The sequence below is a fragment of the Thamnophis sirtalis genome, unplaced genomic scaffold (genome assembly GCF_051295495.1).
Source record: "Thamnophis sirtalis isolate CommonGarterSnake01/CBP01778 unplaced genomic scaffold, rThaSir2_p1.2 scaffold_12, whole genome shotgun sequence".
Classification (NCBI taxonomy): domain Eukaryota; kingdom Metazoa; phylum Chordata; class Lepidosauria; order Squamata; family Natricidae; genus Thamnophis; species Thamnophis sirtalis.
This window is the reverse complement of record NW_028261392.1, coordinates 48990312-49016934: the sequence shown is the minus strand read 5'-3', so window position 1 is coordinate 49016934 and position 26623 is coordinate 48990312. Positions and strand designations below refer to the sequence as shown.

Below are 26623 nucleotides of genomic sequence, written 5' to 3'. Positions count from 1 at the left end.
CACACTTTTTCTGATTTAAATTAGAAATTATGTAATAATCTGACATTAAGGTCAAGTACTTTTAAAAGTGCTCAAAGTTCAAATTTTATTCCTGCTTCTTTTTAATTAAAACACATGATAACAAAGTGAGAACATATTTATTCTGATAGTGGGGTGCTTCATTAGAAATGTATAAACATATCTGATTCTACAAAGAGAACAAAAAGATAAAATATTGTGACATTACAGATAGTCTGGGGTTATAACAGCAATTGGAACTGGAATGTGTATTGCTAAGCAATGTGGACATAAGTATGATGTCATGTGACCACATCACAAAGCAATGGCAATTGCAGCAGTCCTGGTTGCTGCTATAAGTCCAGGACCATAAAGGTTGTTAAGCAAGAACCTCATATGATTATGTTGTGGAAAGAGGCAGGAGCCTTAGGCAAACTGTCTGATGGATGATAGCTATGGGTAGGGAATGTGGTAGTGGTGGGTTCCTACCAGTTTGGACCGGTTCAGCCGAACAGATAGTAGTTTGGTGGCCTGGGTCACTGGAACCAATAGCAACACAGGCCTGCCACACCCCTGAACTGGTTCCCTTGACGGCACCATAGGCGCCACCATCTTGTTTTTTAGTTTTGTGCATGGGCAGAACAATTTTAATTGTGCTGCGCATGTGTGCACAGCATGCACCAAGCGCAAAGAACAGCGTGCACATAAGCAAACTGTCAGTAGTGCCTGCCGGAACCCACCTCTAGAATGTGGGTACCATAGGTGGGAAGTATGGAGCATGGGCAGGGGGTGAGTATAGAGTATGGGTAGTATGGAGCATGAGCAGGTACTATGAAGTGAGTGGGTGTTGAGGGTGGGCACTACAGAATGCAGGAAGGTGAGAGTGCTGTGGGCACTACAGAGTCTTGACAGGTGTGGCTGCTGGTGAATGGCATTCACTATCAGTGGGTAGGTACAATGGAATGTGGGGAGTGGGTGGACACTAGAGAGCATGGCTGGCAAGTGAAAAAGCAGTGAGAATGGAAGTGACTTAAGACTTCTTGCCAGCTTCTACAATGACCTTGTTTGTGAGAAACCTGCCTGCAGGGAAGGCTGTAAGTGGTGAACACATGACAGTGAAACATTGCAACCATCCTAATTGCAAGCTGATGCTAAGCATCTGAAGCAGGGATGCCACATTGGTTACAATTTCATGGATGAGTTGTAAGTTCCCCTTGTTCAGTGTCATCATAACTTTTAACACTCACTGAGCAAATAGTTGGAATCCAATTACCTACATATGGAAGCTCCACCCTTTGTTAACTGCATTGCACACAGCATCTGCATTGTGGTAAGGTGTGGACTTCACATCAACAGGAACATTTTGTTACCCCCTTGCATGCACTGATGCCAGAGGTGGATTCCTACTGGTAAGGTCTGGTTCAGCCAAGTAGGTAGTAACTCAGCCACCCTTGCCCCCAAACCAGTTCTATCAGTGGCGCTGTAGGCACCACCATCTTGTTTTTTGCTTCTGCGCATGCACAGAAGCAATTTTTCACTACTGTGCATGCGCACATAATGCGCATAAAGTATGCATGCGCCCAAAGTGCATACACACCCAAAGCGCATCCCTGAGCGAACTGACAGTAAAAGAATATGGAACCCACCCCTGACTGATGTATAGGCATGGTCTATGTGTGGTCTATGATTTAAATAGACCATATGGGGAATGATGGCCCTTGCTTACTCAGGAATTCTGAGAGTTGCATATGTATCCCCACCCCAGTCTAAAATAATGCATGAGGAAAGTATAAGAAAATACAGTTTCAAATACCAACAGAATAAGAAAATCAGGGTTAGGTCAAAAACAATGTTAACCTTTCAGAAAGAAAATATACTTAAGGGCTCAGGCTGGAGAAAGAATAAAAATGGTCGGATTTCCAGAGCTGATGTCGCTACAACACAACATGCAATCTTGGAGCTTCAGGATTGCTGTTGAAATCTCTGTTGCTGGATGGTCCTTTTTGGACCTAAATCTTCCCGTAGAGATGGTGATAGAGAATAGTACGTCCTGCTGATCTCAGGGCATCGCAAAGCCCCTGATCGATCCAGGAGAAGCTTTTTTTTTTTTTTTTTTGGCTTCAAGAGAAGCAGCCAAAGCTGCATAAGGTTGAGACAGCCCCCCTGTAATGGAAGCAGACCAGGAGAGAGAGTATGTCGAAATTGGTGAGATAAATTTTATAATTAGAGAACACCCAAAAAGAATTAGAGTAAAACTAAAATTGAAGATAGAAGAGAGCAAGCGGCGGATTAGCTTGAATAAAAACTATTGTGTTATCTTTTTTTTCTTTAATTTCGTTTCTTTTCTATGGATGGAATTTTTACAAATGCCTCTTACTTTTAAATTGGATTGGTCCTTTTTCTCCTTCTTCTTCTATTTTTTTTCCATTATTTGTATTTGTGGACTAAGAATCTCTTTCCTCTAAATGCTCAGCTGAATCGGAACTTTTAAACGTTTTTTTTTTCTATTCTTAAACTCGGACCTTAAAGAGGGAGCTAAAAGTAGAGAAAAAAGAAGTAACACTGCCATCTAGAGGCTGGAGGCTTGGTTACATCTGTTATCTCAAGGCCATTGGCTTTGCTTACTGAAAGGGACAGAAAGAAAACACGTCTTGTTTATACAGGTATTCTGTTGGAGTAAAGAGAAAGCCCTGACTTGAAAGATTACACTGAATTTATTTGAAACCTAGCAAAAAGTCTTGGATGTCCTAGTAGCAGTGTTTACAACTTGGAAAGATGGCGCAACATGAAGAAAAAGAGGAATTAACATTACAAAGAATCAGATTAGAAATTTTAAAAATCCTAATAAGCACAGAAAGAATAGAAAAGAATCTGGAGTTTATAGAACAAAGAACAAGGAATGGAGGGAAGAGCTGAGAATATTGATGAAACAATGATGAAACTTGAAGACAGAGTTCAAAAAATTGCAGAAAAACATGAAGAAAGTGACAAGAAAATTGTTGATGCTGACAGTAAATCGAGAGAAGAGTAAATGATACATGTGGAACACTAAAGGAGAGGTAGAAGAACTGGAACTCTATCTCATGCTTCAAAACATAGATGAAGAAAGGGGAGAAAACTTGGCAAAAACAATGAGAGTATTTTTGGCAGAAGCACCAGTGATAACCAAAGCCCAGCTGATGAAAGGAACAGATGGAAAGTCTCGAGTCTCTACAAAATATACAAAGAACAACAAATTGCCAAGAAAAGTTCACATAAGACTTATCAAGAAAACATTTAGAATACAGATTCTACAAATGGCAAGAGATATTGGATTGCACTACTACTGGAAGGATACAGGATGATTAAAAGAAACGTCACAATAAAATTAAGCTAAACAGTTAAACTTTGAGTATTATGTATAAGACAAATAATAAAGTTATAATCAAATAAATGATTAATAATGATAATAATGCATTTATATATACTAGATTGACAATATGGAATTTTATATAAGCTATAAGTGAAGACCATTGATATAATGTGGAAAAGCTTTTTTCTAATAAAAGATAAACAATTTTATATAGAATAGAATATAAAGATGTAATATCATTGGATGAGTCCAGGATGATGTAATGAAATGCCATAATATAAATTTACTTTAAATTTAGTATGTAATAATAGCTATATTCAATGAATGTTTAATAATCACAATTGTATACATATATATTAGATTGATGATATGAGCAATGGAATGTGCTGAAATGCGTAAGCTGACATATGATATTAGAGAAACTATTATAATATATGTTAGGAATATAATCTAACGGTTGGGTTGGCAATATGTAAATCATATAGCAATGCTGTACCTGTTTCTTTAAATCATGCTGTAAAATGTGATTGGTTGCTGTTTTTCCTCAATCGGCCATAAGAGGGAGCCAGAATGACTGTTAGCTCTCTGTTTGTTAGATGCTGGGCTGATCTGATCTGAGTGTTTTGGAAGCTGGCTGTTAGAAAGTGCCATGAGCTATTGTAAGTTTTGCAACTGCTAGCAAACTTTGAGTACCGGACTCTTTGTATGATACTGGACTTTGTTATTTGGATTATTCATTAACTGAAAGACATTGATGACTGACTGTCTTATCCGTGTATGACTTGGACTGTTTGATGGACTCTGATACCTCTATTTCCATGAAAGTAAAAGCCTATTTAAACTGCACTGTCTCTGTATGCTGGTTTGTGTGTTCTCCAACACAACTCTCACAACGCTTCTCTGAACGTACTCGCTCTCCCAATGGGGAGCTTACCTAACAATATAATAATGTATACAAATATACTTGATTGACAATATGTGACTTTATATAAAATTTAAGGGATGACTATGGAAAGGATGAACAAAAACCTTGTAACCAATTGACACACTGTATGGAATGGAAGATGTGTTTATGTTATGTGTTTGTTTATATTTGTTTAAAAAATAAAAACTTTAATTAAAAAAGAATAAAAATGGCCATACCTAAGATTCATCAGGTGGTCCTCATGATTTCCTCTGTTTAGATGTAAATGGTTAGGATAAACAAGGAGAAATGCAAACAGGATTATAAGTATTTCCATGGAATTCTTCCCTCTGTCAACAAAATCACCATTAAAAACATAAGGGTTTTCTTCTGAAGGAAGGCCATTCTGCAAAAGAAAAGAAAACAGCAGAGTAGTTAACATTGTAATGTAATATTATAAGATTATCTGTGCAACATTAAAGGAATACTGTATAATATTCTTTCATAGCAACACTTTTCCAATTTTGCCACAGGTCATATTAGCAGGAAGTGCTATATGAGGCCATTAATCATGAAGGCATTATAACCTTATCTAACATTTGAGATTCTATGTCAATAATAATGGATCATTCAATTTTTTTTTTTACACGAGCTCCCCGTGGAGATTCGGACCCTCACCATCCTCCAGGCCTTCCGCAAAGCCCTTAAAACCTGGCTGTTCCGACAGGCCTGGGGCTAATGAGTTTTTGCCCCCCCTCGAATGATATGGTTGTTGAGTGTTTTAAATTGTGGTATTGTTTTTGTTTGTGTTCTTTTTTCTTATTTGTACCCCCCCCCCCTTGACTTGGTTGTGAGCTGCCCTGAGTCCCTCCAGGGAATAGGGCGGCATAGAAATATAATAAACTCAACTCAACTCAACTCAACTCTATCACCGTCTCTTCGAGACTGTTTAGGTTCAAAAGGACTATCCAGCAACAGATATATCAACAGCAATCCTGGAACTCCAAGATTGCATGTTGTGTTGTAGCAATGTCAGCTCCGCCTTCTCCCATGTGGAACACTAAAAGGAGAGATAGACAAACTGGAACTCTATCTCATGCTTCAAAACATAGATGAAGAAAGGGGAGAAAACTTGGCAGAAACAATGAGAGTATTTTTGGCAGAAGCACCAGTGATAACCAAAGCCCAGCTGATGAAAGGAACAGATGGAGGGTCTTGAGTCTCTACAAAATATACAATGAACAACAAGTTGCCAAGAGAAGTTCACATAAGACTTATCAAGAAAACATTTAGAATACAGATTCTACAAATGGCAAGAGATATTGGATTGCACTACTAGTGGAAGGATACAGGATGATGAAATGAAACGTCACAATAAAATTAAGCTAAACTTAGTTTGAGTATTATGTATAACACAAATAATAATAGTTATAATCAAATAAATGATTAATAATGATAATAATGCATTTATGTATACTAGATTGATATATGGAATTTTATATAAGCTGTAAATGAGGACCACGGAGGTGATGTGGAAAAGCCTTTTTTTAATATAAAAGATAAACAATTCTATATAGAATAGAATATAAAGATGTAATACCATTGGATGAGTCCAAGATGATGTAATGAAATGTCATAATATAAATTTACTTTACATTTAGTATGCTTCACACAAAAAGGATGTAATAATAGCTATATTCAATGAATGTTTAATAATCATAATAATTGTATGCATATATATTAGATTGATGATATGAGCAATGGAATGTGCGAAAATGAGTAAGTTGACATATGAAATTAGACAACAAGAAGATAAACAATTTTATAGGACATGGGATCTGTTTAATTAGTGGTTAGATTAAAATAATAATATGGAAATGAAAATTTATTAGAGAATGTTACCAGCACCAAAATAAGAGAATGATTTAAAATAGGATATTAAAAAAAATACTTATTATTGGATATGTTGAAGATGATGTAACAAATTATTATAATATAAATGAACCCATATTTAGAATACCTTGTTTAAAATGAAGAAATAATAGTGACAGTCAAACAAATGAAGTATTATAATAATAATGTATACAAATATACTTGATTGACAATATGTGACTTTATATAAAATTTAAGGGATGACTACGGAAAGGATGCACAAAAACCTTGTAACCAATTGACACACTGTACGGAATTGAAGATATTTTTATGTTATGTGTTTTGTTTGTTTATTATTGTTTTAAAAAAATAAAAACATAAAAGTACAGTTATTAGATATTAAGATTGGAGCAATAGGCTCCACCAAGGTTCTCCATTCCAATGGGAAAATGGGAAGCTGATTGGCTGAGCCATCTGACAGCTCGCTATAAAAGGGCCAGCACTGGATCTGTACATAGTTTTCCAAATAAAGAGCTGTTGTTGTGACTGAAGTCTGAGTCCTGTCTCATCCTTTCACCCTATCTAACACTGGCGATGAGGATGAGATCAGAAGACAACTAGGCAAAAAGAGCTGACAACAGGATCCAGCATATTCCCAGTCAGAGTGATTAACGTCAAGTGCCAAGTGGCCATTTTGAGTGACAAATTCAAAGTTTGCCTCGGCTCGTCAAAATGACTACACACGCCCCACCAGCTCTCTACGATCCAGCCACGGAGCATTGGGATTCCTACTTGATCAGGTTCGAGTGCTTCATGGACGCCAATGACCTTCTTGGCCTATCAGACAACAGGAAAAGGGCTCTCTTCCTGAGTTACTGTGGGCCTGAGGTTTTTGACACTGCAAAGGCACTGTCCAAGCCAACCCTGGTCCAGAGGGTCACCTGGTCCATACTACAGAACACTCTCAGGATACACTACGCACCAAAACAGTCTGAATTTGTGTGCCGGCACAAATTCAATTTGCACAACCAAAAAGAAGGGGAGACCATCGTAAGGCCGCAGCGTACTGCGAGTTCAGAGACTTGGACGAGTTGCTGCTTGATGGAATAATCTGCAGAGTGAGGGACATAAACCTACAGTGGAGGCTGCTGGCAAAGAATCACCGCTCTGAAGCTGGGGCAACCGGACTACGTTTTTGTGCAGGAGCGGTGTTGGAACGGAGTGTTGGAACCGGGTGAGTGATTGGCCAACTCACAGGTAAAAGAAACATTTGAATTTGGACATTAAAAGGTGTCCCGGAGCTGAAATTAGTTTGCTAATTGGCATTTGGGAAATTCCATGGAGGGAGAAGGATGAAGTGGCGTCTAAAACACCAAAGTCCAAGTATCAGGGTTCCAGATAGCATCCAAAAATAAATCAGAATCCAAAGCAAAGTATTGCTCAAAGTTCCAATTTATTAAGAGAGCCATGTTGGCACATCTGGGAAATCCCGAATCTGAAAGCTTCCCGGTTTTCCCCACCCAGTTGAAATCTTGCCCCCACACGCACAAGTCCATCACATGATCCAATCTCCCACTGCCATGCTAGCAGTTCCACCCATCCAATTCCGGTCAAGTGCAGAGGTGCAGAAACAAAAGATCACCTTGGCTTTCTATAAAGAATTTTGTTGTGGCTTCATAGTATGTGACTCCTTACAATCCCCCCTCCCATTTCCCACAATAGAAAATGCATAGCAGAATAATAGAAATTGTGGCACGCCAAAGACCCAAAAGAAAAGATGGCTGCAGGCCTGGCAGACGGCCTCTCCTCAGAAGAAAAGTGTATCCTGAAAAGAGAATAATGTGGAGGTTAGAATAACTAACCACCTTTCCCCCCATCAGGGGGGCCCTTTGGCTTATCGGGAAATTTATCATGGAATTGTTTCACTAACTTATCGGCTTTTACATTCCAACTTTCCACCCATGTAACTTCAGACAAAGGGTACCCTTTCCAATGCATTAAATACTGTAATTGACCTCTATATAATCTAGAATCTAAAATTTTCTTCACTTTATAGTGTGTTTCTCCTTGTATCACTACTGGAGGGGGGGGCAGCTGGGTCAACAGTCTTAGGTTGAATCCAATCATAGGTTTCAGCAAGCTACAATGAAATATGGGATGAATTTTCCCTAGAATTCTTGGTAGACTGAGCTGAACTGTAACTGAGTTAATTATTTTCACCATTGGGACCTAAAAATTTGGGCCTTAATTTATTGCTAAGCATTCTTAACTTTATGTATTTGGTAGACAAGAAAACTTTATCCCCCACATGGAAGTGGGGTTGGAGCAAGTGGTGCTTATCAGCTTGTTTCTTGTACTCTTCTGCTGCTTCTGCCAGAGGCGCCTGTGCACGAATGGGAAAGGCCTAAGGCACCCTGGTCCAGAATGCACATTGATTTTACAGGCCCCGTGCATGGGCAAACTTTCCTCATAGTTGTGGATGCCTACTCGAAATGGTTAGAGATAGTCCTCATGACTACCACCATGGCAGAGGCGGTCATCAAGGGGCTACAGAGACTTTTCTCCATGCATGGCCTGCCCGATGCCCTGGTTTCTGACAATGGGCCTCAATTTACAATTTATCAGACATGCCCTGGTCACCCCTTCCCACCTGGCCAGCAATGGTGAAGCAGAAAGAATGGTACAATCTGCTAAAGAAGCCCTATCTAGAATGGGCCCAGGTGATTGGCAAACATGTATTGATAAACAAGGCTACGGAGGCAGCACATAACTACCAGATGGCCCTGGCCCCCCACTCTGCCTCTGGCAGAACCCTCATACGAGCCTTCCCCAAACTCCAGGACTGTCCCATGTTCCTCCCCCACCTCCTCACTGTCCGACTCTGCTACCAACTCCACAAGCTGGTGGTGGACCACAACACATTTGTCAGAAATGGTGTATGGTCTCTTGTTTGACCTACAAGGTCCCTTCCAACTCTGTTAATTTGTAAAGTAGGGATGATGCCTTTGTTGATGTCGCTTCTGCAAGCTAAGGCGCCTCTTATCTGACTGGTGTCTAATCTGTGGCTTTTCCTCCTTTTTCTCAAGGACATTCTTACAGACCATTGCACAAAGATTTTTGAGGTCCAGGTAGGGCTTCAACTAGCACATTACCCAAAGCTAAGCAAAAGGCCCTGGACACAGTTTCTACGAATCCATCCAACAATAAATATATAAATAACTTTATATATTTACCGTATTTTTCGGACAATGACACTCCAGACTATAAGACGTACCTAGATTTTGGGGAGGAAAACAAGAAAAAAAATCTGCTTTTGCCTCTGCCGCCCAGCAATTTGCCTCCTTGCAGCAAACAGCCTGGTCAGCTTCAGCACAGCCTGATTTAGAATGAGCACCTGATTGGCGGTTGGATCGGCCTCCCAGAATACCACCAACCAGCTGTTCCAGGTTACAGGGATCGCCGCTGCCCATTGCCACTGCCACCCATTGCCACTGCCGCCTCCATGCGCCCCATTTCTGGCCTCCGCACATACTGTTTTTGGCTCATTCCATTGCTGCCACCACCTATCCCCACTGCCTGGAATGGGATGTGCGAAGGCCAAAAGTGGGGAGCCTGGAGGTGGCGATAGGTGGAAGTGGTGATGCATGGCGGTGGTGGCGATCCCCACTGGAACAGCTGACTGACAGTATTCCGGGAGGCTGATCCAACCACCAATCAGCTGCTTGTGCTAAATCAGGCTGTGCTGAGGATGACCAGGCTGTTTGCTGCCAGAGGCAAATTGCTGGAAGGCAGAGGTCGAAGAGTGGGAGCCAGCGGGTGGGCAACATTCATTCTATAAGATGCACAGACATTTTCCACTCACTTTGTGGGGGGGGAGTGCATTTATACTATGGTATGTCTCTCTCAAAAAAAAAGCATGTTCAAATATTTACTTAATTGAAGAAAATGCTTCATAACATCCAAGCTTCAAACTGCTTTTCTTTTCAAGGAGAAAACTCATCTAAGCTATTTCAACTTCCGTTTACACTTTGTAAAGAATCCCAGAGTCCTTATTTTTAGCTTTCATATCTTCCAATATCCTTTAGTAGTACTGTCAATCAGCCTCCAATTATAGTTAACAGAGTACCAGTGGAAAGATGCTCAAATCTTAATAACTGATAGCATAAAGTGCTGATCATCTGGATATAGGTGATTTGAGCTAAGCACTATCTTAAAAACTCACATTTTAATTACTTACTTTGTAGAATATCAGCAAAAGATCATCTAATTTTCCATGTAAATCACCTAGAAAGAAAATAGTTTTAGTGCTGCATATATGTATAAAGCTTTCAAATGAAACTTATCAGCAGCCAGAATTAGAAATTAAAAGTCTCCAATATTTAAGAAATATGTGAAAGAGAAAATGTAGGCACTCAAGTGTACTTTAATAGGTTTTGCATTGGAAACCAAAAGGGAAAGAACCAACATAAAGAAACTCTACACTACATGAATATTTCAATGCCAACTCAGAGAGCTAAAAAGGATTTGCTGGAAGTAGGATATATCTCTTTTATTTCTAATCAGAAATTTGGCTTGAGCTTCAATAAGAGAGTGATAGTACTCCCTGGGTCTGCTTGAGGAGGTTCAGCAGCTGCAAAGAATAATAATTATTTTGTTATAATTCTCAGACTCAGCACTGTATCTCCCAATCACAGGAGCAGCTAGCAGATTGAATTCATTGTACTCATGCAATATGATTGTTTTAAATCAGTTTTTAATCCGCTCAATATAAAGCCAAATAAGGAAGCTTCTACTGTATTTATATTTTATATAATTCAATGAGTTACAGTCAGTTATTGCTGTGCATAAGGAAATACTGTTATATTTCCTCAAAATTTGAGCCTCTTAAATAGGATGAAATTACAATTGTCCTTGCAAGCAAGCCTGTCCTTGCTAATTCATATGTACTTCCTCTAACCGGTGTCCTCATTTGCACAACTATAAGAATATCTGAAAGCGATTATGACCTGCTCTTCAGGCAAATAATAGTTTCCATGGCAAAAATCTGAATAACGACAGATGAACATCATTTCTATTGAAAGTCAAGCCAAATTTCTGATTAGAAATAAACATGATATATCCTACTTCCAACAAAACCTTTTTAGCTCTCTGAGTTGGCATTGAAATATTCATGTAGTGTAGAGTTTAGAGTATTGTTTTCTGCTAGATTGTTTGCCTGGTATTATTCCCTGCTTATCTGGTTGTTAGCTCCTGGAGATGATGTGTTTAGTATTTTTGTTTCCTTCTTAGTTTTTTAATTGTCTCATTTAAATGCTGTGTAAATTTGATTTATTTCTATGTGTCTATTGATAGCTGATTTGTCTAAAAGCTATGAATTCCCTAGCATTTTTGGGTTTAGCTAGTCTAGGATGATCACAATTTACCATTTAATTGTGGTTGAGTCTGTTTGTGGGTTGTGAGATTAAGAAATTTTAATTGTGTCTTTTGACTGCTAGTTGTTTAAAGGTGTACTCCAGAGGTGGTTCTCAGCAGGTTCTGACCAGTTCTGGAGCATTGGACGGAGAAATTTTGAGTAATTCGGAGAACTGGTAAATACCACCTCTGACTGGCCCCGCCCCCATCTATTCTCTGCCTCTGGAGTTCCAGCTGATCAGGAGGAAATGAGGATTTTGCAGTAACCTTCCCCTGGAATGGGGAGGGAATGGAGATTTTACAGTATCCTTCCCCTGCCACGCCCACCAAGCCACGTCCACCAAGCCACACCACACCCACCAAGCCATGCCCACAGTACCAGTAGTAAAAACGTTTTAATCCCACTACTGGTGTACTCTGCTAGTCTTGTGCCTGTCTGTCCTACATAATGGCTGTTACAGTGCTTACACTGTATGTTGCACTGTATATTGTAGATCAGCCCTGTTTTTTCTATTTGAGACTTTTGCTCTTATGGTTTACTTAAGTTATTTTGGAGGGCTTTGATTGATTTGTGTGCTACAGTAATGCTATGTACTTATACCACTGTAATCACATTGTGTCATGTGGTTATATCAATGTAAGCAAGGAGTTATGATTAGGAAACTCTTGAATTATGTTTATATATTTACTGATATAATAATATGTACAATAATGGGAAGATACCATGGCCTGCGGCCACTAAAGAATGCTATTTAGACCCAATATAGTTTATAAATTAGAATTCCTACTATTTTGTATATTTTCATCATTTTAACAGCTCCAGAAAAAACATTTCTCAATAGGCATTCCTTCTGTTATAACAGGATAATCAGATCTGGGTGGCAAAAATCTGAAGAATCTTTAGGGGGCAGATAACTAATTCTTTGGTGCCATCTAGTGTTTGTCTGGAATTTTGCAGGTCAGATTTGGTACCCTCAAATTGGTAATAAGAACCATTTCTTGGAGAAGGTTAGAGTTGACATTAATTATTTACCACACAAAAGAAAATTTTACAGATGGAAAAGCAGCTCTTTTCATGAAAATGTGCCTGGTTGGATCACTGACTCATTCAGTAACATCTACTTTTCTCCCTGGTGAGTCTCTTCTTCAGCCTACCATCGCTATTGTGGAGCCCCCCCCCCTGCTCCGCCTGCCTGACATCTGGCTCTCCTCTATCTTGGCTTCTGAATATCTAGCCTCCTCCAACCGCAATGTCAGGGCCCCTGGACTTGCCGCTTCAGCCCCAGCTGCTTTGATCATTGCCACCCGCCACTGCCCCTGGAATACCATCTTGGATAGCGCCTGTTTAATTCATCTTGTTACGGCACCTTGGACTTTGGACGAGTGGGGTATTCACAGCGACCATCCCTCAGCCACCCCAGACTTTGGGCCTTTCCAGGCCTACAGGAGAGGGGGAAGACGAGACATTCTCCTGTATGCCACCTGTGGACCACTGCTGGTTTTCAACCATTTCGAACTCTTAGAGTCATTTGCACAACTATTAAGATCTGTGCGAACTGTTCTTGTATGTGGAATGCTTGCTGTATGAATGTTAGTGAATGATCCCACTCTTTTAATTAATTTTTAACTTTATGCTCTGTTTTACTATACTTATGTTTTTAGTGTTATAGTGGGGTATGCCTGTTGGGAATGCCTGTTTGGTATATATGAGGGGACCGAGAGTGCGGCCTGGAGCCCCCTCCACTGAGTGCAGAAGCAGAAGTGGATGGGGGCCCGGACCCGCCTCTCATCCCAGAGTGCATGGGGTGAATGGCTTGCCGAGGAGAGTGGGGGCCGTGGGAGGGGAGGAAGGGTCTACGGAAGTTGGGATGGGCTGGAGCATCCCGGTTACGTTTGGGAGAAGCAGGTATGATGGGAGTTTCAGGGCTGGCCATTACCGGGGAAGGAGGGCTCGCTATGTCACAGCGATCCCTCGTTCCGGCCCTGATAACTCAACTCAAGGACCAGGTGGCAAGAGATGTCAGGGCCCCGGTCTCAGGTTGCTGCTGCTAAATGCCAGGTCTGTGATTCATAAAGCTCCCCTCGTCCGGGACTTAATATTAGATGAGGGGGCAGATCTGGCATGTATTACTGAAACCTGGCTGGGCCATGAGGGAGGAGTCCCCCTCTCAGAAATGTGCCCAGAAGGGTTTCAGGTGCTCCACCAACCATGACACTAAGGAAGGGGTGGGGGAGTGGCAGTTGTCATCCGGGAATCATTAGTACCTCGTGGGATCCCTGCCCCAGAGACTGTCGGGTGTGAGTCCCTTCTGGTGAGCTGGACCTAGGGGGTCAAGTGGGCTTGTTCCTAACGTACCTACCTCCCAGCTGCATTACAACAGCCCTGCCTGCACTCCTGGAGTCAGTAGCCGGACTGGCGGTTGAATTACCCAGACTGATAGTACTGGGGGACTTCAACCTGCCATCCCTCGGCGAACGGTCCAATGAGGCACAGGCATTCATGGCTTCCATGACAGCCATGGACTTGACTCAGGTAATTCAGGGTCCGACTCATACAGCGGGACACACACTCAACCTTGTGTTTCTCTCAGGGCCCAGGTTCGCCTGGTGCACCAGTTGCGGCCCTACCTGGACCAGGAGGCACTTCAAATGGTCACTCATGCTCTTGTCACCTCTAGGCTTGATTACTGCATTGCGCTTTACATGGGGCTGCCCCTGAAGAGTGTTCGGAGACTACAGTTGGTCCAGAATGTGGCCGCGCGAGTAATATCAGGTGTACCTAGATACACCCATGTTACACCTATCCGCTGCAAGCTGCACTGGCTTCCCATTGGTCTCCGAACGCGCTTCAAGGTGCTAGTTATTATCTTTAAAGCCCTACATGGCTTGGGACCTAGATATCTTTGGGACCGCCTCCTGCCACATACCTCCCAACGACCTATAAGATCTCACAGACTGACTGGGCCTCCTCCGGGTGCTGTCGACCGGGCAATGCCGGTTGACGACCACTCAGGGGAGGGCTTTCTCTGTAGCTGCTCCGGCCCTGTGGAATGATCTGCCCGCAGAGATCCGGACCCTTCCCACTCTCTTGGCCTTCCGAAAAGCCACTAAAACCTGGCTGTTCTGGCAGGCCTGGGGCTGTTGACCCCAAGATACGGTCCAGCCCCATCTAGAACTGAGTGTATGGTGTGTTGTTTTTAAATCTATCTTTTCTTTTCTCTATATTTAAGTTTTTGATTTTATTTTTTGTATTTGTAAGCCGCCCGGAGTCCTACGGGATTGAGCGGCATATAAATTTTATTAAATTCAAATTCAAATTCAAATCTAACAAAAAAGGTGGGGGAAATGTTTGATTTACTTAAATTATGTTCTGAAGTCTGAGTCACCAATCCTTTTTTGGAATGATAAAGAAAAATTGGGAAGGATTTGTACTAGGAGGAAGGAGCAATCATCTCAAAGGCAGTGACAGCTAAAAATGTTGCTCAGTCCTCCCAATTCAAGAGATATTTTTGATTCTGTCTCACCCTGATATTATCCTTAACTTAAAATTTTTTTGCTAGCTTACCACAGATGGTTACTTCTTTGGCATAAGAAGTTGAGACATGAGTGATGTTTGGCATTTGTTGAAGGACTTTCCTGGTCTCATGAAACAGCTGAAGCACATATCGAGCATGTAGCTGCTGCAAAGGATCATATATGAAGACAAAAACAGCATGTTATAGCATCCATTCACTAAAGCTGAGTGAGAACAATGTTGTGTGTCTGAGAGAAAATTTAACATTTATAGGACATTTAGAGGCCTTGCTTGCTCAAAGAACAAGTAGCCAAGACCTTTAATGCTATTCTAATAAAGATCTCTGAACTGTACTTGGGCAATACTGATTACAACCAGTGTATTGCACCATTCCTTTAAAAAAATGAAGTGCTAAATCAGTGATGGCGAATCTTTTTTCGCCCTCCCCAGGCTCCAGAGCCTTTCTAGGAGACTGGAGAGGGCGAAAACATCCTCCCTGCCCCTCCCCGAGGCCTTCTGGAGGCTTCAGGAGCTTTCGGAGCATGAAAAACCAGCCCTACAGACAAACTGGAAGTTCAGAATGGACTTTCAGTTTGCTCATAGGGCTGTTTTTCACCCTCCAGAGTCTTCAGGAGGCTTCCCTGAAAGTTCCGGAGGGCAAAAAACAGCCCTACGGCCAAACTGGAAGTCACTTCCTCTTTGCTTGTAGAGCCATTTTTTGCCTTCTGGAGCCTTCAGGGAAGCCTCCTGAAGCCTCTGGAGGGTGAAAAATGGCCTCAAAAGAAAAGCAAAGTCAGCTGGCCAGCACGCACATGCACAGTGGAGCTGACAGGGCAACGCCTGTCTGTGCCCTGACAAATGGCTCTGCGTGCCACCTGTGGCACATGTGCCATAGGTTCGCCATCATGGTGCTAAATAGTCTCAGTGCATTTGTCAAGGTATCCAAAGCCCATGATTTGGATTTAGAGCCAAGGAAATGAACAAAAAAAAATATCCAGAAATTATGATGTACTACATTATAGGTGGGGCCTATGGCTCCTTTATGACTTCTGGACTTCAACTCCTAGAATTCCTGAGCCAGCTGGTTCAGGAATTCTGGGAGTTGAAGTCCACAAGTCATAAAGAGGCCATAGTTTTCCGCTTCTGTACTAGAGCCTTCTTTGATTTGACCCTATCTAGATGTATTTCTTTGAAGACTATCATAAGGGATACCTCATTTCCTCATTGTTATTATCATGATACATTTCAAAATGAAGCATTAAATTACAGGTAGTCCTCAACTTACAACAGTTCATGTAGTGACCATTCAAAGTTACACCACCACTGAGAAAATTACTTATGACCGTTTTTCACAGTTATGACCTTTGCAGCATCCCCATGATCATAGAATCAAAATTTGGATGCTTGGCAACTGCTTCATATTTATTACTGCTACTGTGTTCCAGAGTCATGTGATCCCCTTTTGCAACATTCGGCCTAGTAAAGTCAATAGGGAAGACAAATTCACTTAACAACCGGGTGATTAACTTAACAACTGCAGGGATTCACTTAGCAACTGAGGCAAGAAAAGTCATAAAATGGGGCAAAATTCATTTAACAAATATCGCACAACAACAGAAATCTTGGCCTCCATTGTGGTTGTAAGTCTAGGACTACCTGTATTAAATCACTGGTCTTAACTTGCCTGTTGATGTTTGAAAGCCTGAAGAAGTACTTCGGTATCAGCGACAGTGAGAGGAAAACAAAGATGAGGGCCTTGATAAGAAATTGGCACTTCTATTATTCTTTTATACTCTGCCATGGCATGATCTGAGATTGATATGGCATAATCACTACCAGTAGAGAAAAAATGGGAGCTGATTTCTAAAAGAAAGCAGAAAATGCAGTTAATAAGTATCTGGTTAATAATCATGTCCACAGACAATGGCCTGAATGTAGCATTTACTCCTACTTTGAGCAGACTCTAGGCTAAGCCAGACAATGGGAGTGGGAGGAAGAAGGGCGCCATCATAACTAAGAATTTTTGCAGCTGTAGTATCGTACTGCTTTGCATGTTGGGCTAAAGTCAGGGGTGGGCTGCTACAAGTTTGCCTGGGTTTGGAAAAACCCATAGCTAACATTATGGCCGGTTCAGAGAACCTCCAAATGCCATCCCTGGTCCCGCCCACCTCTCCCCTCTCCTCCCAGGAGTCTTCACACGGCCCATTTTGGATGTGAGGTAAGTGCAGGGCCCACACGGAGGCTTGGTGAGGTGGGGAAACAGGCTTCTCAGAAAGCCTCCGGGGCCCAGAGGCTCGAGGAAAGCCTCCGGAGCCTGGGGAAGATGAAAAGCCCCACCCCCTTGTAGTGCAACTAGGTCATGCCCACCATGGCCACACCCACCCAGGAACCCAGCAGAGAGTCAGTTGCTGAAATTTTTGAAGCCCACCCCTGGCTAAACTACACTTAAGAATGGAACTGCAAAGTTCTCTTTTTCAGTCTTTTAAAAGTTTATTGTTTTGCAAGAGCAGTTGCTAGATATAATTAATGCAGCTTTCAATAAACTATGTTTGTTGTTTTTAACCACTTCATCGTGTCCGACTCCTGGTGACTTTATAGGCAAGTGCTCTCCATGCTAGCTTGTAAAACACAACTTTTTTCAATTGTAGTATGATAACATAGATTAAATAAACTATAAACTATGTATATTTTTTCATAGATAGAATTACCAAAAAATATTTGTTTATAACATGTTTAGAGCTCTATATCAGTGTTTTTCAACCTTTGCAACTTTAAGATACATATGTGGGCTACAACTCTAAGCATGAATGGCTTGGGAATTCTGGTTGTTGAAGTCCACTTATACACTACAGTTACAAAGGTTGAGAAACCTTGCAAAGACTCACAATTGCACAGCCAGATTTTTCTTTGCTCCCCCTCTATTTTTTTCCTGGGAGCCCTCAATTGTGGAAACTACAAAAAGGAATATTCCTATGATCAGTATTTTTTCTTCCACTAGAGAATACCTATTTTTGCTACATTGCACAAATCTCACAAACTAAACTTCCTAAAACTATAAATATTAGTGAGCCACAATTTCTAGCATCCCTCTACTAGCCTTGTTAGCTGTGACTGGTGGGAGCTGCAGTTCAAATTTTAGTGAGTCTGTTCTCTTCTGCATGAAAATATAATAACCAGTTTACACAGAAAAATCCATTAATAATTAAAGAGAAAAAAAATGTAAAACCATAATTACAAACATTGCCAAATATAACTTTTCACAAGAACATTTTCTTAGGAACACACTTTGCAATATTCAAAATTAGGTAATCATGAAAATATTTTAGCAAGAATCAAAAAATAAAATATTTGTTATTTTCTTTTTGTTATTGATTCCAAGATTAATGGAGCCCTTTATAAGAGCTAGAGTTCTTGATGTAATATTAAAACTATATTGAGCAGGAAAGCAAAGATGCTAGCTCTTCTCCTATACCACTGTGGTTATGAACAATAAATTCCTACTTCAATTAACCATTTAATAGGGAGAACGCCTGCACTTTATCCAATTCTTAGTTTTTTACTCTTGGAAGACATAAAAAGGTTTTTATTTACATGTGTGGATCCTGAAGTGGCTCTGAAGATAGTGACAAAAATTAGTAATGATACCTATAGATTTGTCCATGGTTGACTTGTCATTTTCAAAAAAAATATATGCCAGTGCACTTTATTAAAAATTATTTATTTTTCTAAAATCCTCACCTGGGTCTGTCTTATTGGTCTGAGTAAAATGGTCCAGCATAAACGTGAAGAATTTGGAGAGCTGAGTAAGAAAACATCTGTTAGTTGTCAATCAAAATCTCATTTATTGCACATTTATCCACTTACTAAAACAGAGGTGGGGAACTATGTCTCTTTTATGACTTGTGGACTTCAACTCCAAGAATTCCTGAGCCAGCCATGCTGTGGTCAGTTGAAGTCCACAAGTTATAAAAGGGACATAGTTCCCCATCTCTGCACTAGAATGCTTCATAAAATCCCAAGCCTCATACTATGTTTTAATGCTATCACTTGCATGCATAAAACCTTTTCCAGCTCAAAAGACGTAAATATAGGCAACTCCTACTATGTGCATAAAAACTACTCTACTTCTCTATCACTCCTCCCCGTTTCTGATTCCTGCACAGATGTTAGATCAGGAGAAAGCAACTCTTGGTCCTTGCACTACAGCACTCCCACCACCTAATTTCCTGTAGCCCGTGGCCCCATTTCAAAAGCTTCCCCAGGCAGTCATCTCAGATGTATGGCAAGGATACACTGTACAGTCCTAAACTTATGACCACAACACAATTTATGTTGCTAAGTGAGATAGTTGTTAAGTGAATTTTACTCCATTTTTCAACCTTTCCTCACAGTGAAGTGAATAACTGCAATTGTTAAGTTAATAACATGGTTGTTAAGTGAATCTGGCTTCCCCATTAACTTTATTTGTCGGGAAGTTGCAAAAGGTGATCACGTGATCCCAGGACACTGCAAGTGTCATAAATACAAGTCCGTTCTCAAGTGCCTGAATTTTGATCAAGTGATCATGGGGACCATTACCAAACTAGCAACATCTACCTAAATCTACAACCTGAGCTATGAATATTCTCTCCAATTTCTAATGTGTAAATACAGGTAATCCTCAAGTTACAAATGTAATGGAGCTGAAGAGTGAATCATCATATTATAGGGGTTGACGTCGCAGCAGGAATGACTGGAAAATAGCAGAGCTCTGCCGGGCTCCATGAAATGCAGCTGGCATGCTTGCCGAAAAACTCTACGTGGTCAAACCGCCCTGGAAGGGTGATGAAGTTAGGAGAGGCGCTTTGTCGATCACGAGGAAACCGCAATTTCCTCGTTGATCCAAAGAAAGCTGTCCCGAATGATGGCAGGGACGGCGGCCATCTTGGTCTTTCACAAGCTGGGACAACAGGGACACTAAGATCTTGTGCTGGAGCGGTGCGTGGACAGAGCAGTGAAATAACTTCCAACTTTTACCCCAAAGATTTAACCAAGTTAAAAATTTAAAAAACAATCTCCAAATAGTAAGAAAGTGGCAATTGGATTTATGGAGAAGGATTAAAGATTAAAAATTAAAGAGAAAGACTAAAGATTAAAGACTCAGATGCAAAAGAAATATTTAAAGGATATTTTAAAACAAGAAAGCATGTAAAAAGTCAAACAACATTGTGAAAAGTGATCAGTGGGAGAAATTGCTTTTCTAAACTCTATCTTCAACCCCCTTAAATGGCTGACAGTCAGCTGTTTTGACTTTTACACTGTTGAATGCTGGAATTGGGAGCAGGGTAACCATCTACTGGAGGAAGAAGATTACTGCAACATGGGAAATTCGACTGAAAGTGATGAAAGGTGAGAAAGCAAACAACACCTGGAAGGCTATTTGACTTTGATGTTATCGTAGTAGGCAATTTGAAGGCTTGGAAATATCGACTGAGGTGTTTGAAGATTTTTAAAGCAACTGAACTATAAATACCAAAACTTTATTTAACCGTTCATTGAAGGGTAGGTTTGAAGGATTGGAGGAAACCTGCTGGGCCAAGCTGAATTTGAGTGACTAACGTCATTTAATAGATCATCCTATGAGGCAAAAGAAGAAAAGCAATAGAATGGTAGGGGAAAAGGGGGAAGAGAGAAAAAGAAGCAAAGACAAATAAGACTCTAAAATTTGGACAATTGGGAAGGTGTAAGTTGGAAACTATAAAGACTTTAAAGTATATATTTATAGCTTTTAAGGACTAGAAAACTAGGGGATTTGGAGGAATAATTCTGGGATTGATAAATTTTATCAATAATTGACCTTTTTTGGAGTTTTTTTTTAGATATGGGGACACTGGACTATTAGAGATATATTGAGTAATTTTTAATATATTAATTTGGTACAAAATGACTCAGCAGGAGACAATAAAGTTCTATGAAGAAATATTAATGATGGCTAAAGGTTTTTATTAAAGTATGACAAAGAATCATAAGGAGATCATGGGATTGTACAAAGATAAAGAAGTGAGTGTAGAAGATCATCAACAAATGGTGGAAAAAGATGAACAAAATATTCAGAAGATAGATAAGAAATCAGAAGTGGTGGTGGAGACAAATCAAAATAAGCTACAAGAAAACAAAAACAATGAAAAGACAATAATAAATATTAAGAATCAAATAGATAATTCCTTAAGAGCTTATAATAGGACAGAGGGGAAAAAAGACTTCTCCAAAATAATGAAAGGGTTGCGGATGGGTGTCCAAATGATGCACCAGAAGGAGATAAGGGGTAAGGCTATTTATTTATTCAGTCTATGTAAAAATATTAGAAAGAAATATAGGATCCCAAGAGAAATATAAAAGAATCACCAAAAAGTCAATAAATGATGACATTTTAGAAAGGCTGAGTGATGACGGATAGAGACATAATATCTTGTAATACTGTGATTGTATTAAAAACTAATAGAAACAAATAGAAAGTATACATTTGGGAAATAGTAACACACACATATATAGCAGGGGTGGGTTCCGGCAGGTACTACTGCCAATTCATTCATATGTGCGCTTTGCGTGAGCACTTGATGTGCATTGCACGCGCATGCGCCAGTGCAATTAAAATTGTTCTCCATATGCACAGAATTGAAAAACAAGATGGCGCTGCCATTGCTCATGGAACCGGTTCGGGGGTGTGGCAGGTCTGGGTCACTGTTGGTTCCAGCAACGCAGGCTGCCAAACTACTATCGGTTTGGTCAAACCGGTCCAAACTGGTAGGAACTCACCACTGATATATAGATATATAATATAATTTACTATAACCATAAATATAGTAAGGTTAGGAATATTGTGATTAGACATATTTAAATGTATTATTATGATTAACAGTATGCAAAAATATATTGGAATTTACAGCTTTTAAAGACTACAAATTCAGGGGACTCAGAGATATAATCCTAGGACTAATTAAATTTTATTAATAAATGTTTATAGAAAACTGAGATATTGGAAATATAATGGAATTTGAATAATACTTAAAATATTAAAATATTGGTGCCTCAACAAACACATTGTATGAAGAAATGTATTGGATGTTGAAATATATTTTTGGAGAAAGCAATAAAGAATTATAAAGAGAGAATAATACTCTATAAAGATAAAGAGATGAATTTGGAAGAACCCCAACAGGTGGGGGGAAAATAAGCACAAATTGGGAAAAAAGTATTATACATACTGATACACAAAAGATTATAATTATAATGAGCATGTTAAGGTTAGAAGTTGGATAAAAACTGTGTATATGTAATTGCATTATTATTGTTAGCACTGTGTAAAAATGTATTGACCCAGTCATTACACTGTCCACAAAATATGTTGGTTGTTAAAGGAAAACTGCAAATAAAACATATACCAAAAAAAAAGAGTGAATCGGGTAACTTGAATGCAACCACTCTCTGCTTTTACCCACTCATTCACTAATTGAATGAGGGGTCGTTAAGTGCATGAATTATCTCAGTGTGGTGAAGGACATGAAGGTCCTAGTGATGGAACAAGCCACCCAAGGCCTCCTTGACCTATTGAGATACATCATGCTTCCCCCCTCCCATCCTGCCGCTCTGGACTCACTTATCTTGCAATGATCTGTCTCCTCTCTGCTGTGGTTTCTTTGCCTTTGAGGGGAAGGAGAGCAGGACAATTTCCCTTCAAACATGCGTTTGGCTTGTAAATGTTTTTCATGCTGAGAGTGAAAAGTTCTGGGGCCTGTGATCTCGGATGACAAAAGCAGATGGGTGCCTGAAGTCACGTGAGATCATGGCCCCAAAAACATTTCATTTCCGGCATGAAAAGCATTTGCAAGTCGACTAGACTCTAGGAGCAAAATGGACCACAGAATGGGAAGCAGGAAGCAGTTGTGGGGAGCGGGGAGGAAAGACCGTTGGCTTACCTGAACAGTGGTTCTCTGGGCGCTGCGAGGAGAGTCCAAGCATGGGTTAACACAGTCTATCTGCCCTTGGACTAAGTGAGTTTTTCTTTGACTACGCCTCCCTTCGCCTCCTTATTTTCAGTTTAAAAACGAAGAAGCAACCGTACAGGAGTCCCATTCACAGTCAACAACAGACAAAGTCCTGTACCCTTGAGAAAATCCTGGGCAGGTTTAGACTCTCCTCACAGTGCCCAGAGAACGATCGTTCAGGTAAGCCAATGGTCTTTCTTCAATATGCTGCTTGGAGAGTCCAAGCATGGGACATACCCAAGCTATTGTGTCCCAGAGACCGAAGTCTCCTGAATTTCAGTAACCTTCTGCAGAATTTTTCTTCCGAAGGAGGCTTCAGCTGAGGCAAAGGTGTCGATTTTGTAGTTCTTGATAAATGCAGTGGGGGAAGCCCATGTGGTTGCTCTGCAAATGTCGATAATGGATGCCTGGGTCGCCCATGCTGCTGAAGTAGCTGCACTTCTGGTTGAATGCGCGGTCACACGGCCTGGAGCGGTCTTGCCCTGGTGCTCGTAAGCCAGCTTAATACAGGTGCACAACCAACGGCCAATGGTATGAGAAGACGCTTTGCGGCCTAGCAACCCAGGATGGAAAGACACAAAGAAGGATTCGGAGCATCGGAACTCCTTAGTCCTCCTTATATAAATGCGTACAGCATATCTCACATCCAGTTTATGCCAATTGCATTCCCTAGGGTGAGAAGGCTTGGGACAAAAATTAGGTAGAATTACTCGTGGCACGACAAAACCGCGGTCCACTAAAGCGCGCCCGATTAAAGTGCGTACGTGACGTCATCAGCAGTGCGACAAATAAAATTAAAAATAAATTAAATTAAAATAAAAATAAAATTAAAGCAAGCCGATTCACATAAAGGTAAGGGTTAGGTTTAGGGTTAGGGTTAGGGTTAGGTTAAGGGTTAGGGTTAGGTTTAGGGTTACGTTAAGTGTTAGGGTTAGGTTTAGGGTTAGGTTAAGGGTTAGCGTTAGGTTTATCGTTAGGTTAAGGGTTAGGTTTAGGGTTAGGTTTAGGGTTAGGTTTGGGGGGGTTAGGGTAAGGTTTTCGCGTTAATTTTAAATTTACCGCTCACAGCGCGATGTTTTTGTTGTGCTGTGATGACGTCACGTACGCGCTTTCGTCGAGCGCGCTTTAGTCTACCGCGGTTTTGTGGTGGAACCGAATTACTTCCTGAGTTCTATGAAAATGAGTGTTGACCTTAGGAATAAATGTGGGCTCAAGTCTCAATATGACCCTGTCAGTGTGTACAATGCACATGTCCTCCCTGACGGAAAGAGCCGCCAGTTCAGACACTCATCGAGCTGACATAATGGCCACTAGGAAGGCCGTCTTGAGAGTCAGATGATGAAGACACATCGTTCGAATAGGCTCGGAGGACCCGTTAAGGCTCGTAGGACGAATGGTAGGTTCCAGGATGTGTAACGGTGAACCACCGGAGGGCTGATATTCACTGTGCCCTTCAGGAAGCTCTTGAACTGTGGATGCTGACTCAGCGGGCGAGAGGAGCCCCTGGCAAGAATGGTGGACAAGGCAGAAACTTGACGACTGTGCTAAGTGCCAGGCCTTTGTCCAGACCCTCCTGCAGAAAGTCCAGAAGTTGAGAGACTGTAGCAGAAATGTCTTTAATGCCCTTAGTCCTACACCAGGTGGAAAAGGTGACCCAGGTCATGTCGTATATCTTAGTGGTGGAAGGTCTCCTGGATGGTGTGTATGACCTTGTCAGAGATGTTCTGCTTCCTCAGGAGCTCCCCCTCAAGTGCCAGATGGCTAACTGCAGCCACTGGGGATCCGGATGGCTGACGGCCCCTTGGCTGAGGGAGATTTGGTCCTGAGGAATCCTCCACGGTTTCTGAATGGGGAGACTGACAAGGTCTGTGTACCAGGACCTCAGTGAGGTGCGGTGAAGCTTATGGCTGGTGAGGCAAAAAGAAAGAAAGCAGCTTTTGCCCGCCCCACAACAGCTATGTTCGAAATAGAGGTGTCCCGCGCCCCGCAGCTATGTCCAACCCAGCTGTGGGGTGTGGGACACCTCTATGACAGACAGAAGCGGCAGGGCGCTTTCTTTCGGCTTTTGCCTGCCCCGCAGGGCAAACACTTCCACCTTGCAGGCACCGGAGCCACAGGCCATCAGGAGTACGTCCCACCCACAGCAGAAGAGCGCCGGTTCCTGCCCACACTGGAGCAAGAGCCGCGGAGGCGAAAGGCAAAGAGGGGTGGGGAGGTGTTCCAAGAGACTTTTTGCACTCCGCAAGCCAGGCCCACTTCTCTGGAGTGGGGGGAGGGCGATAGAAGCAGAGCTGAGCCTCTTGCCACTGCAGGCCTGGCTTGCGGAGCGCAAAAAGGGGAGGGGGCCTCTTAGAACACCCCCATCCCACCCCTCTTTGCCTTTTGCCGCCGCGGCTTTCGCTCCCGCCTCATTTGGGCTCCTCCAGGCCTGCTGGAGCTCTGGGAGAAAGCAGTGGGAGCCGAGGCTAGCCACTCGGGGCTTGGAAGGGGGAGCGGAATGCGGGTCCTCCACTCCCAGAAAGTCTGGGGAGGGAAGCCGGGCTGGCCTGTTTCCTCCTGGGGCTGCTTGGAGATGGAACCGGGGCTGCGGACACTTGCCCGTGGCCGGCTTCTCTGGAGCAGAGGGGGGAGCGATAGAAGTAGAGCTGAGCCTCTTGCCGCTGCGGGCCTGGATTGTGGAGCACAAAAAGGGGAGGGGACCTCTTGGAACACCACCCCTCTTCGCCTTTTGCCTCCGCGGCTCTTGCTCCAGCCTGGGCAGGAACTGGCACTCTTCTGCTGCGGGCGGGATGTACTCCTAATGGCCTGTGGCTCTGGCGCCTGCAAGGTGGAAGTGTTTGCCCTGCGGTGTGGGCAAAAGCCGAAAGAAAGTGCCCCGCCGCTTCTGTCTGACATAGAAGCGTCCCACGCCCCGCAGACATAGCTGCGGGGTGTGGGACACCTCTATTTCAGACATAGCTGCTGCGGGGCAGGCAAAAGCCACTTTCTTTCTTTTTGCCTCACCAGCCATAAGCTTTACCGCACGTTACTGGGTGAGGCCCTGCCTCCCCTGACTGCACGTCCCTGCAGGACTTCCTGGGCCAGAATGGCACCACTAGGAGGATCTCTGCTCCCTCTGACAGTAGTTTGGACACCACTTGCGGAATCAGAGGCAGAGGGGGAAATGCGTACAACAGTCCTGGGGGCCACCTGCACCTCAGCTCATTTGTCCCCTCTGCCCACGGAGAATGATAATGGGAGAAGAATCATGGCAGTTATGTGTTGGTGTGTGTAGCAAATAGGTCTACTTGTGGTTTGCCAAACCTCCGCACGATCTGCTGAAATAGGTCTGACTCCATTCTGGGTGGTTGATCTGTTGCCGACTCAGCCAGTCTGCTTCCCGATTGCTGGTTCCGGAAATGTGGTCCGCTCTGAGAGAGGCTAGATATCATTCTGCCCACTTGCCCAGGGCTTCTGCCTCGATCCTAAGTCCCCTGGAATGTGTACCGCCCTGTCTGTTTATGTGTGCTTTTGTTGCCACATTGTCCGTCAACAAAAGCACATGCTGG

At 42.1% G+C, this 26623-nt stretch overlaps 1 protein-coding gene across 1 annotated transcript in view; it reads right to left on the bottom strand.

The window, feature by feature from the left end:
- PPEF1 (protein phosphatase with EF-hand domain 1) overlaps positions 1-26623 on the bottom strand; it is a 94930-nt gene that overhangs the window by 36735 nt on the left and 31572 nt on the right. The window contains exons 5-9 of the mRNA XM_087726354.1: positions 18790-18850; positions 16736-16914; positions 15103-15217; positions 10363-10409; positions 4493-4659 (exon numbers count right to left, since the gene is read on the bottom strand). Coding sequence (XP_087582480.1) covers positions 4493-4659; positions 10363-10409; positions 15103-15217; positions 16736-16914; positions 18790-18850 — 569 coding nt within the window. The remainder of the gene's footprint in view (positions 1-4492; positions 4660-10362; positions 10410-15102; positions 15218-16735; positions 16915-18789; positions 18851-26623) is intronic.